Below are 13,722 nucleotides of genomic sequence, written 5' to 3'. Positions count from 1 at the left end.
AAGATCGTGTATTTTTGTCGCCTAAATATGGCAGACATTTTATTAGATATTTTTTGGCAGGGCTTTTCACTTCTCATTGGGTCTGAAAACTAATTACCAATTGTTGATAATTTGTGAAAAATAAAATTTAGCCTAAGAGAAGAAGTTAAACAGGGGTTTAAAGGGAAAATTAGATAAACTATTCATAAAAGCTAAGAGAAAATGAAAGGATTTTTAAGAGAAAATTGTTCCAAAATTCAAGATTTAAAAGGGAAATTGATAAATTTGGTGTTTAATTTAATTAAAAACAAGGAAAATTGGTTCTTAAAATTTTTTTTTTTTTAATAATTAAATATCATTATATATTATTTCTTTGAATTTTAATGATCAAAATGGAATATTGAGAATTTTAATTCCTTTTCAACCTGAAAGAAAGCCTAAATAAAAGTCTAAAGACTCATAAAAAGTTAAAAGCTGAAAGAATACATCCCCCAATATAAATAAGAACTCCACTTGAACTTCTTTGTATATTGTAAATTTTATTTAATTTATTTAGATTTGCTTTACAGTTTTCTTTGTGGTTTGTGTATATTTAATTTACGAATATATAAATTAAAATGAGAACATTGCGTTGGCCTTACAAATTAATAGCATTCATATCTTCTACGCTCTCGCGGAAGCGAATTGCCGCCCGTTTTTTTCAGGGGACTCGCTGGACCCTGGGTGCAGGTGGCGGGCTCTTCGGGGCAATCCTTCGCGGGTGCAGGTAAAGCGGTTACTCGATGTTCCAGGGGGGGATGATCGGCTTACGTACTAAAGATTTGCTAGATTGGTTCTCTGTGGTTTCTCAAGCAGGGACTGAGGCTGGGAGTGGGCGTGGCATGAAGCATAGCGCAAAGCGGCACACACACCATTCAAGAAATGTACAAATTTTATTTAGATACTTTTTGTTTTCATTTTGTTTTTGATATTTTTTTGTTTTTTGTTTCTTTTGTGGTATAAATAACTTTAGATTTTTGTATTTTCTGTTTTCTTTCCTGCTTGTGTTTTCTTCTTTTTTTACATAAATATTTTTAACATTTTTCTTTGGCTTAACTTTATGATAAAGATATAATGTATACGATTATGTGTATAAAAAATGTGCGAAATATATGTTACAGTCGTTAAGAATTAAGTACAAAAATATGCTTTACAATGATAACAAGAGGGGAAAGGGGGTCTGGGAGTAGAAGAAAATGTACAAGGATGTTTTTGGGTTAAGTTTAAGTTAAGAGTAGAAAAGGCGATGAAAATAGCAAAGGAAAATGGTTCTTACAAGCTACCCACACAGCATTTTGAATCTTTGATTTAGCAGAGTCGCTCCAGGACCTTTCACACAACAAACACACATACACACTCTCTCACACACTTGCTCTTATATACTCCTTTCACGCATCCGGCGGATCTCTGTATCTGCATCTGCATCTGCATCCGTATCCGTATCTAGAGCTGCTACAGCGCATGCTCGTTGGTGTTGAGGAAGCTGCGGCAGACGCGACTCACTTCGGGATTGGCATGGTTCATCAGCTGCATGTAAATCTGCTTGTGCAGCTGCAGCTCGTTGGTCATCTCGCTGAGCTGCCGGATCAGTGCGTCCTTCTCCTTGAGCAGGCTCTTCACCCGCTCCTCCACCTCCCTGGACCTAACCTTGGCCTTCTCGCGGCTCTTGCGCACAGCAATGTTGTTCCGCTCCCTTCGTCGCCGGTACTCCTCCGTGCCCTTGTCCACGTGCTTGTTGCTATGCTTCCGGTGATGCTGATGCTGCTGCTGACCATGGTGCTGGGCGTGCTGCTGCTGCAGCTTGCTGTGCTGCTTCAGCAGGTTGTGGGCACCCGCCGCCGCCGCCAAATGGGGCAGATTGTGATGCGCCAGGACATTGGCCGTGGTCAGGTTGGTGAACTGGCTGCCATTGCTGCTCCCGGTACTCCCATTGCTGCCATTGCTGCTGGGCGTGGTGTTGCCATTGAGAGGATTGCCTCCGCCATTGGACAACCCATTGCCCGCCGTGGAGTAGCCATTGTAGAGTCCACCGCCGTTGCCCATAAAGGCTGCTTGCTGGTTGGCTGCCTCCTGGAGATGCCGCCTGTATTCTGGGTCAATGGGTTCCTCCTTGATCGTGCTGGAATCGGAGCCCACGGAGCTGTTCTCATCGCTGGAGTTGTTGTACGTTGCATGGACCGGCTGGGGCATGTAGGCTAGGGCTCCGCCACCGCCTCCTCCCCTGCCAGCGCCACCGCCATAACCATGTTGATTGCGCAATGTCTGCTGCTGCAGGACCTTGGCCGCTGCACTGACCATCCCGCTGGGGGGCAAGGTGGCTGAGAGTCCGCCCGGACTGGTCACCATGTCGCTGAAAATTCCCAGGGTCTCAGTGTCCCGGAACTGGTCGTCGATCAGGTGCTGCAGGTCCAGAGTGATCTCCTGTGTGGTCAGCTCGTCGAGGTCCGTCTGTGTGGTGTACTGCTGCAGCATCTGCTTCTGCAGCAGGTTGCTGTTGTTGGCGGCGGCCACTTGTTGCATCTGATGCATTTGCTGCTTCACCAGCAAGGCAGCATCCTGCGGGGTGTTATTATTGGCATCCGTTGTCTGCTGAGGTTGCTGCTGTTGATGTTGCTGCTGCTGCTGTTGCTGTTGCTGCTGCTGCTGTTGTTGTTGTTGCTGCTGCTGTTGCTGTTGCTGCTGCTGCTGTTGGGCGGTGGACATGGCCGTCAATGTGATCTGGCCAATGGTCGCCTGCTGCAGCGGCGGCTCCTTCTTGAGGTCCAGCTGGGCCAATGTCTGGACGGCATCGGCGTACATCTGCGGCGACTCCATGTTCAGCATTTTCAAATGCGAAAAAGAGGGTAAAATCTTGATTCCTTGTAGCGCGCTAATTTTGGCTGCTTTTCTTTAACTTAATTTTGTATTTTTTTAATTTATTAATTTTTTTAACTCAGAGTTACTTCCTAAAGCATTGCCAATTTCTTAGGAAATGTTTTTATTTTGAATTTTTTAAACACTTTGCTTAAGCTTCATTTTAGGCTGCCCTTTGGAGGAGCACTGCAGCCGGGGGCATGGTTATTAACTTTTTCTTGGGCTTATGTTTTTAATAAATTATTGTTGTATTGTTGTTGATATTTGTTGTTGTTGTTGTTGTTGTTGGACACTGCACTTCTCGGGCCGCACGCGCTCGAACGACTGAAGTGGCGCAGCAATGATGCAACAGATTTTATACCGACGACCGTTTGGTATTAGAAGCTGAAGCTCCTCCTGCTGAAGAACCGTTAGCAGAGCGAGCTTTTTTCCGCCTGTCTTCGCTTGGGGGATTCGGTATTCGGATTCCGGAGTCGGAGCTGAGCGCGCGTCCGTCGCTCACAATTGGTGAATTACAACTGTGACAAAAGGCGAACGCAAACGCAAAAGTCTTTGGCGCAGCCAGCAGCGGGCTAGCTGGCAGCGAGCAGCGAGCAGCAGGCAGCGCCGAAGAAAAAGGCAGAAAACAGAAAGAAAATGAGAAGGCAGCGCCGCATGTAAGACACACACACCACCACACACACTCACACAGAAAGCCCCCCAAAATGACTCTGAAGCGTCGTCGTTACTGCGCTGCCTTTACAGCAACTACCTGTGGATGAGCGCCACGAGAGAGCAAGCCAGCGAGGGAGCAAGCGAAAGAGAGCCAAGATCGCTATCGGAGCAGGTAACAAAAGCAAAAGTTTTTCCCAATCACTTTTACTCTCGTTGCAAGGCAGTTCACTTGGCAAGTTCTTGGCTGGCTCCAAGCAGCGCCACAGCGTGAAAAACGAGAGTGAATGAAAAGAAAATCTTTAAAAATGAAATAAACTACAGGAAGATACTTTAATTTTTGATTTTTATTAATTATTTATAATGTTAGATATTTCAAAGATTAAAATTAACTCTAACATTTCATTTAAAATAAAGGTTGTTAATATTAAATATATAAATATTTATATTTTTACAATAAATTTTAGAAATTTAAATATTTACTGTATTTTAACATTTAGACATTCCAGAAAGGTCTTAAATATTTCCTTTAAATTCTCAATATTTAAAACATAATCATTTAAAAATGAAAGCTATGCACTTAAATAAATTTACTTTATACTTTTTCTTAATTTTTTTAAGTGAAAAGGTTGAAATATAAAATATTTAAATGTTGTTTTACCTACTAAAACTTTAAAATTTAAACATTTACAAGATACTAATTATCAATGAACTATGAATACTTCTATAAACCGACTAAAAATCATGTATTTTCGTATTAATTCTGTATTATTGAGCTAAAAACCTAAAAATGCTTAAATAAATTAATTGTAAGCCTATTAAATTTAAACATTTTTAAATTAAAGTGTAAAGTATAAGTTTACTAACTAAAACTAAACCAGGATTCCCGCCTTTACCATAAAAAACTCCTATCTTTAGTGCCCTTATTTCACCAATAAACTCAATGCACCGTTATACGTTTGACAAGTGACGTCACACAAAGGCACTCCGCACAAAAAGAAAAAAATCGTCGTCGTCACCCATACACTTAAATCCATAAAAAAGAGGCACAAACACCAACGCCAAGGCAACGCTGACGTCGCTGCCAGCGTCTTTGGTGCGCCGCTGCTCGCTTTCATTTTCGTTTGCTTCTTTTTTTTTGGGGGGGAGAAGCGGCAGCTAAATACTCGAATAAATATATACATATATATTTTTATATATGTATGTGTACGCCCTCATAAACCGGCGATCCGCTGGGAAGTTCGAAGCCCTCCGGAACCCCCCCACGATCCCCCAACTTCGACGCTGTCCAATTTTCGGTGCCTTGCCCACTCTGATTTGTGTTTAGACTCTTTTTTTTCGCCTTAGAAGAGCTGCCTTATGGCCCGTGCTGCATTGGGTCTCGAATTGGGGTTTGGGTTCGGGTTGGGAGTTGGTTTCTTCGGGGTTTATTTTGGCGCGCATGCGTGACTTCGCAGCCGCAACGCATCAGGGAGCTTTCACGTAATACGCAGCGGCGTTTCTGTGGGACTTCTTCTGCTGCTGCTGCTGCTGCTACTGCTGCCTTATTAAAATTAAAATCGTGTTATGAAATTCATAAAAAAAATTAGCACGCCTCGTAGTTTTGTTTATTTAAATGCAGCGATTTGTAAAAGTTGTCTCTGTCTGTCACTCTCCCTTCCCTTGCTTACACATTTACTCTCTCCTTCGGTGGGTTTTCGTGCCTTTAATTTGGGTCAAGTTGTCGCTTAACTTACCTGCCAAAGGTGTGTGCATTTCTCTCTCTCTCTCCGTATCTGTCTCTCTTTCTCTGCCCACTCCTTGTCTCTGTGTATTTTTGTCTCTCTGACCACCTTTTGTTTATTTGGATTTTATTAATCATACGCCCCGTTGTGCGCTTGGACGATAAGAGCTAGCCCGTTAATGTCGATGACAGGATGAGACTTATCAGTCAAGTTATTGCAACGAATTCAAAATATAACATATGTATATCGGTGCGATATCGATGACTACATCGGACTGATGGGTTGTGCAAAATCTCGGTTGCAGTCGCTTCCTTATGCGTAAATAAAACAATGTTGATTTCAAAACATGTTGAATTTCAAACTGCACCTTTGTTGTTCTGAACAAATTGCATTATGGGTGGAATATTACCCAAGAACTGATCGATAGGGGGTTTTATCTGAAGTCTGATGAAATCATGCAGATGAGGCAAGACTGATTTGATGATATCGTATCAGTACTTATCCTCGCACATTGTCTTACTAATCAAAGAGATCAACAAAACAAAGGACCTTTACTTAGACCCTAATGTTCAGTTGGAAGGTTTTTAATAATATTATATTGTTTAATTTAGTTAATATTTTCTGATTATATTTAAAGACCTTTAACTAGAAATGGAAACCTTCTTTAATCCCACCAAATCTTTTTCAGTAAGTTTTAAAAATGGGTAATAAACAATATCACAGATAGGCAGCATTTAAATAACCCAAAGTATTTACTATATGGCAATAAATCTGAGATCTATTTAATCTTAAAAAAACTCCTATTACATTTTAAAATCCCTATTAAAACAATGTTAATGCTTTCCGCTTTAAAAACCAAACAGATAATGCATAAGTACCAACCAAGTAAACTTCCATTAAGTGAAAGTCCGGCAAATAACCAAAGCACCAAAGATAAAGATAAGATCCATCTATCTTGACACTTTTTCTCGCCCAAGAAAGCACAGATGGTGGGTGTATTTATCTGTGCTTGCCACGCGCAGCGCTAAAAAAAAGTTTTCTGTATTTATATTTTGGCAAACGACTGATAAGACCCGGCCAAAAGCCGCGAAGGCGCGTAAACAAAACAAATACGAGTAGCAGCAGGGCGAACCAGACAATATTCACAACTCTCAGCCGCGTTCGTTGCACTCCGCCAAGAGTTGTCTGACACATGCAAAAAAGCACAACAAATCAGAGTGAAACATGGCCATAATTGAGAGTTTTTGGCCAGTGATTTCTGGGCCTTTTTCAGTCTTCAATTTTCTGTTTTTGTTTTGCTATTCACCTTTTATTATTAGTCACCTTATCTGCCCAAAGAGTGACGCGTTATCGATTGCTTTGTACTTCCTTAAATTTGAACCCGATCGTCGTCGCAATGAACTCGAACCGAGAGTTGGATGACTCGGGGGTATTATTCTCACGGCCCTGTTAGGTTAGGCTTCCCCTCCCTCCGGCAGAAGACAGTTCTGCTGGCCAAAAGCGAAAACTTTTCGCCGAAGAGCGAACCAAACTTTCATTGGCGTGAATTTGTACAAATTACGCCAGATCAGCACTAAAATATTATTAATTTCTGTTGCCATCAGCAATCACAGGGTGAGCACAGGGAACGAACGGCTCGCTTTCAGTGGAAGTAGAATCAGAAACAGAAGCGGAGACAGAAGCACCCAGAAGCCACCGAAGAAGCGAAGAGAATCCCAAGCCCCTTTTGGGAAAAGAGTTTAGCGGTCGTTGAACTGGCTGCATTTCGAATTGGCGCAAAGGTACGCTGCAATTAGGTGGAAATCGCCAGTGACTGAGTTTTCCCTAAGCGGGGATTTGTGGAAAATGGGCTTAAGGGTATTGAGTTTATTTATTGCTTATTTTGAAGACATGAATGAGTCAGGGGATGCCTAAGAAATTGTAACAGGGAGGAAAAGTATGAGAAAATGAGAACATTTCAACTTTATAAAACCATCTTGAATTGGAAATATATAAAATTTAATTTTCTTGAGGCATATTTGTGAAATTTTAATTCTTTTGAATTGATCTGTGTGCTTGGACTATTAATACTTTTATAAGTTGTTTTTTATGTATATTTTTGCTAGCTTTTGCTAATTTAAAATGTGTAATATTTCAACTTAACGAATGATTTATATTTATAAATAAATAAATAATGCCTTATTGTTAGGCCCTACTAACAATATTTCACAAATCTAATACATATAAATTACATTTTATATTTACTTTTTTTATTTTGCAATGCTCTCTTAATATTAAAAAATTCTTTTAAAAGTTTTTACCGGGCAATTCAAAATTTACTGCTTGGCAAGCAGTGGATGACAAGCTTGCTATCGAACAGCTTGCTTCGATAACTGCAAAATCCAAAAGCTCGAAAAAGTGGACAAAGCAGTGAAAGAAACCGTGTAAGCAGTGTAGAGAACTTCCGTTTTATAAGCAGTTCACTGCTTGCACTTCAGCGCCTGTTAAATTCAAATTTTAAGCTTCTTTACTAAGTTGAAACATTTGATGACTAAATTAAGATCTATTAAAATTATGTTTTATGTTTATTATAGCTGCATTTGATATTTTTTTTAAATATAAGTAAGTATAAATTTTATTGCTAACACAGAAAACTCTAAATTGTGAACGGATTTTGTATTCCCCGTTATGTATAAACCCTGAATTTAAAGAACATCTTGCAACATCTCACCTTCGTTGCCATTGCCATTTCCATCTCCACCTCCGACTCGCGAGCCACCGAAAATACCTTGAAGAAAAGCAAGTCGAGGAGCCCACAACTCATCGTACCTAAACTGCCTTTGGCATGCGATCGATCGAGCGATGGCCCGACGACAAACGCATTGATTGAAATAGTTTATTTGCAGGCCAGTCGTGGACCCTGCTCCTGGCTCCTGGCTCCCTGCTTCCCTGCTCTGTCCCTCGATTGTCTTTACCCTTTTTGCGCTTTCCTCATATTATTTGTGATGTTGGCAGAGCGCAGAGATAATGATGACGAGCTGCCAGCTAGCCAGCCAGGCATCAGAAGGAGCTGATGCTGAAGCTGGAGCTGCTCCTGCTCCTGCTCCACCCTCTCTCTCCGGATCGCTGGCCTGGGCCACGACTGATTGGGATGCCTGGTGAAGCGACGTGCGCAGAATTGACATTTTGTGTGTGCATTTGTGCACAGTGGGCGCGATAAGGTCGCCGCCGAGTCCACTCCACTCCACTCTGGGCTGCTGCTCTGGCTGCTGCTCTGATTTCCAGGCACAAATTAAAAATGCTCCACAATTGCCCCGGCAGCGAGCGAGATCGATCGATCGACAGCTTCTCGCCAAAGGAATTTTCATATGAGCGCTTGATTTCAGTAAAATTACATACTTGTAATTTTAAAATGCTGCCGAGTGCCAAGAGAGTTGAAAGCAACAGCTGAAAAAAAACGTTAAGAATCGCACAAGTCCAGGAATTTTAACCCCAACGCAACGGCTCGCAGTAGTCGCTGTGGCAGTGTCTGAATCTCAGTCTGAGTCCCAGTCCGAGGCCGAGTTCGAGTCCGAGTCTGATGCTGAGTCTTTCGTTGTCTTCCAACTGATCACTTACGCACATTTTATCACAGCCAGGCTGGAGACTCTGCTGCGAGCCTCCACCTCCAACTCCAGGCGGAGGCAGCATACCCTACCTCTTGCTGCTGCGCCTCTTGACAATAAGTGGACTCAACTTAAGGGGGTTTAGGGGGTAAACGAATGGAGGATACCTCTTAAAATTAAGGTGGCAATGGCAGGAAATATAAATATTTCTTTTAAAAAACTGAGGATCCCGAAGCTAGTCCAGAGCACTGAAAAGTACCTTCAGCATTGACTGACTTTCAGCTTTCTTTGCCTTAAAATTTTAAAAATTCTATGACAAATAATGCTAATTAAATATACCTTTTAAATATATATATTTATAGATAAGGCATTCAAATTCTTAAGTTAGTTACTAATTATTTAAAGATCATCTCTAGTTAGTTAATCAAGATATAAATCTCTATCCCAAACTATGGAATACCCCAAAACTACCCCTTAGTTAGCGGGTAGAAAAAAATAAGTTACCGTTCTACGCGCTGAAATTTGTTGTGCCATCGACGATCTGACGATCCCAAGCTGCTGTTTTCTGTCTCTGCTGGCTGTTCCTCATCTGCTGGAGCTTCATCTGCAGCCAAAGCTGAGGCTGATGGCTCCTCCGCCTGTCTGCGACGACCACGACAGTACGGTCCTCCTCGTCTGGTTGTGCAAGAACAAGCCTAACCAACTATCGATCGCCGGCAATCGATCAAGTATTTCGCGTACATTATCCGAGATGCGTGGGATAATTCTGTTCTAATTTGTGGAGGCCTCGAGTTTGTTTTAGCCCAACCTGACGTCAGTCAGTTAGTCGGTCCGAGCTTCAGGCCCGCCGTCTTGGATGCAAAGCACGCAGCCATACACCACCAATCTCTTTGTCCGTCTCTTTTTCGTGCGTTTTCATAATTAAATATTGAGTGAATTGAAATGCTACCGAGGAAGTTAGAACTAAGTGGGGGAGGAAGAGGCTTCCATACTTCCGCCCAGGCAGTGCCTGCACTTGTCACAGTGCCAAAGGCGTGCTGGCGATGAATGCAAATGAGATTGGGATCCGGTAATCAGGTGAAACGGTCACGACCTGTTAATCGTTTTATGATTGTAGCGGTGTAGCGGTGCTTTTGTTTCCTGTAGACGCAGCGGAACGGTACTTGAAGCCATTGAAAGCGGGGATAAAACCTAAGAAGCGAAAACCCAAAACCCAAATCCCCGACTGATGTCTGCTTTTCCTTTTGTTCCATTTCACCCAGAGAGAGAGAGCGAGGTAAAGAGGAACTCAATTTTATTTAAATTGTAACACAAAAGGCCCCAAGGCCTGGCCAAGTCAATTGGCCCGAAGAACCCGTACCCGAACCCGAACCCAAACCCGAACTCAAACCCTATCCCTATCCCGATCCCGAATCCGATTTCGATTCCGATTCCGTGCCCCAAACGCAATCCTTATGCGTTATTCATGAGGCAAGAAACATTGCGATCGCCTGTACCAATTGCCAATTGGTTCGACTTTGAGTTGGCTCTTGGCTCTCGCCGTTGGCGTTGGCGGTTTTCTGTGCCGGCTTTTGTCAATCTGCGGCTTAGTCCCCTCCGAGTTGGCATGCTTAAGTGGTTCATTGTCACCCCAGCGCCCAATTAGACACCTGAGTTTATTCCTTCTCTTCATTTTTGTTTTTTTTTTTGTTTTTTTGTTTTTGGTGATGCAGCATGCATGCCACATGTGGCACGTTGTTTTTATTCAATCAGATATATTCATTGCGACCTGATCTTGAATCTCGCCTCTAAAAGGAGTGTGTTTTGTGGCTAGTTCTTGAGTTAGTGTAACAACCTAGTTTCTAAACTAATCGAATTTCTAATTTAAATAAGTCTTTGGGGTCTTGTTTCGTTTTGTTTTGTGAATTATGTATTTTAAAGAAGGTGTTGACATTTTGCTGACTCTATAATAAACTTGTTAGCTTAAGTTTTGATTTTAATTTTGGCTTAAAAACTATATTTATCATCTAGATAATATTCAAGTTGACACGATGATTTATTAAAAGAGAAAATTAATTACCTTTATTGCTTAAAGTCAGTTAATCCTATGCTCATAGTTTCTCAGTTCATCTTAGGACACATTTATAATAGTCTTGCTTGAATTGATTGTTAAATCAATAATTCTATTATTTTTAAACATTTTACTATGCCTTTAACTTCATTATTTCTTAAATTTCTTATCAGAATATAAATAAATATATAAACACATTTTATTTATGTAATTTTTTAACCCGCTTCCTTAACACTTTAATCTACGATAGGTTTATCTCCAAAAATCCACATTCCAATCCCCACATCCATCAGATACTTTCTTGCCTTTCCTCATGAATATACTAAATAAGACAAAATACAAAAAAATTTACATATTTCGACTATTTAAAACACTTTGGCTTTGGCTTATGGCAAATGCCCAAGTAGCTCTATAAATAGTAAAAAAGTCTATATATACATATATCGAAATACATATCTAGCTAGCCGGCTGCATGGGCAAAATCACAAAAAAATAGTTCAACATCGTAAATGGAACAAACTTTGTTCCCCGCTGGCTATAAATATTTTCGGGAATATACAGAATACCCATATAATCAGTCTTTGCCCAGTTTTTGAAGGTGAACTCGACAGGATTACATAATGCAGAATGCAGGAACAGGAGCAGCAGCAGAGCAGCCTCCATTCCCTCACGTAGATCGCCAAGCCAAGGCTCGCAAATAATTAAGTATTAGAAATGTTCAGCGGCAGAGAATTCCGTGGAAAATTCAATGACAAAAAAAAGAACCAGCAGCAGCAGAAGCAACAGCATGTTGCAGTTGTTCCCAGCTGAGCCTGGAGGAGCTGCGCTACGGCCCAGACAGGCTGACGTTCGCCTAGAAAGACAGCCGCACTGGAGCCACTGCCAGGGAGGCAGCTAGAGAAAGGGGCAGAGAAAGGAGGAGCATACTCGGGATCCAGAGGCTGCAGTCGACGGCCAACTAACCAATTAGTAAGCGCTGCACAGAACGCGTCTACAATTGTGAGAACCTTAGGCCAGGCCAAGCCAGGCCGTGTGAGTATGATGAAATGTCAGCAGGAGCAGCGGCAGGAGCAGGCGATGCAGCGAAGAGCACTCTGAAAAATAGGGGGTGGTAATTGAATATTTATTATATATATAAAATTAAACGAAGAATCACTTAGTCAAGTATGGCCTCCTTTTTTTCAACTGCCTAGGGAATAAGCTTTGCAAAAGGATCTAGAATTCTGCTAGCTATTGTAACATATTTTGGTTGGGGACTAAAATAATTATACAAAAATCTTTCTATATTTAGGGATCATAGTTAGCTTTTGATTTTGGTTTTTAAAATCAGATGACTATTATGGCAATTATAGATTTAAAATTAAACTATTTCAGTTTGAATTAAAACCATTTCAGTATATTACTGAAATAAAAAAATCTTCTAAATCACATTTAACCCAAGAAACATATCATATTTTCCCCTAAATTATTTTCTTTACAAGACATCCTTAACCTTTTCTCCCAGTGGCCTTTGGGGGGGCAGTTGAACCCCAAGACCGGGTGCCCGCTGCGCGTATCGATCCTTATATGAGCCAGAGGCCAGCGGCAAACGTTCTATTTTGACAGTCATTATGATTAATTTAAATCATTAGGCAGCCCGGGCAGGTAGACAAACCATCGCGGAGATGGACGAGCCGCGAGTTCCTATATTTCATTCTAATTAAATGCACGAGGCGGCGGGGCGACATCATCGACATTGGACATCATCCTTGTCCTGGCAACGGGCTCTAGCTCTGGCTCGGACTCGGGACCGGGACCGGGACTCGGACTGGGGGCCCAGACCTGGCTTATTCGCGGAAGAGACAAGCTGGCGACAACGACACCGATGGCTGGAAAAGGCAACGATGACCATTTGCAGCTGGGGGAAAAGTCGCAGTCGCAGTTGCAGTTGCTGTTGCTGTTGCAACCGAGGAATGCATCATCGAGGAGCTCAGCTCAAGCTGGAGGAGATGGAGATGGAGATGGAGCCCCCGGGTGAGTGTATCGATGTATCGAAATGTACTCATCCATCGGTGGCTATATCTCCTGCTATCTGTTAGTCACTGCACGTGGCCACCCTCTCGCACTGCCCTGCCTCGATGATGCCTCGCTCGCTCGCGGGGCAGAATTTTCTTGCGAACCTCTATTTAAGGACATGGCGAAATACTCGTGCTCCTGTGTACAAGTGGGGCCCACCACGCAAATCCTCTAGAGCATTCTGACCATATTGGCCGAGCTCACAAAAATTCCTGGCATAGTTTAAGTGTATCGCTTTTTGTTGTCGCTGCTGCCATCGTCTCTCGTGGGGACCTCAAATGTTGTCGATCGATAAAGAGAGGAGAAATAAACTAAAAAAATAAGAAACAATTACAAAAAATCACAAATTAAGCTGCTGATAAGCCCCGCGTAAAAAAATGGCGTACTTTGTAATTACAAAACACAATCACGAACGTTTCATGGGGGAGGAGCTTGCATTTGTAGGGGCTTTTCTCGTCATATTTCATTCCGTTCCGATCTATGCGCCTGCGCGGCGAATGAGTATGCATATCGCGGGGAGGGGCGTGGCGAGAGATACAGATACAGATACACGCTCGCCGTATCCGCCAGATATATCTAATTAATTAAGCCATAAACATAGCCGCCTCTGCAAAATGAAAGACGAAATACCCCCACCGCGCTTATATACTCCCCCAGTGGTGAGCGAAGACTGGGATTGGAAGAAGTCTCTTTGGAGAATTCTCTTTTAGAGAAGAGAGCGTGGAAGAGAGAAAACCGGTCCGGGCCAAGTTTGGAATATCGAACGAACGTCGTCGCTGTTTATACA

At 42.2% G+C, this 13,722-nt stretch overlaps 1 protein-coding gene across 1 annotated transcript; it reads right to left on the bottom strand.

The window, feature by feature from the left end:
* Positions 1-498: 498 nt before the first annotated feature.
* slbo (slow border cells) lies at positions 499-3,373 on the bottom strand. The gene has a single exon (XM_017161577.2). The coding sequence runs from the start codon at positions 2,839-2,841 to the stop codon at positions 1,471-1,473; it is 1,371 nt and encodes a 456-aa protein (XP_017017066.1). The 5' UTR covers positions 2,842-3,373; the 3' UTR covers positions 499-1,470.
* Positions 3,374-13,722: the final 10,349 nt, after the last annotated feature.

Source organism: Drosophila kikkawai, chromosome 2R, assembly GCF_030179895.1.
Source record: "Drosophila kikkawai strain 14028-0561.14 chromosome 2R, DkikHiC1v2, whole genome shotgun sequence".
Classification (NCBI taxonomy): domain Eukaryota; kingdom Metazoa; phylum Arthropoda; class Insecta; order Diptera; family Drosophilidae; genus Drosophila; species Drosophila kikkawai.
Note: the sequence above shows the minus strand (reverse complement) of the source record. Positions and strands in the feature narration are given on the sequence as shown.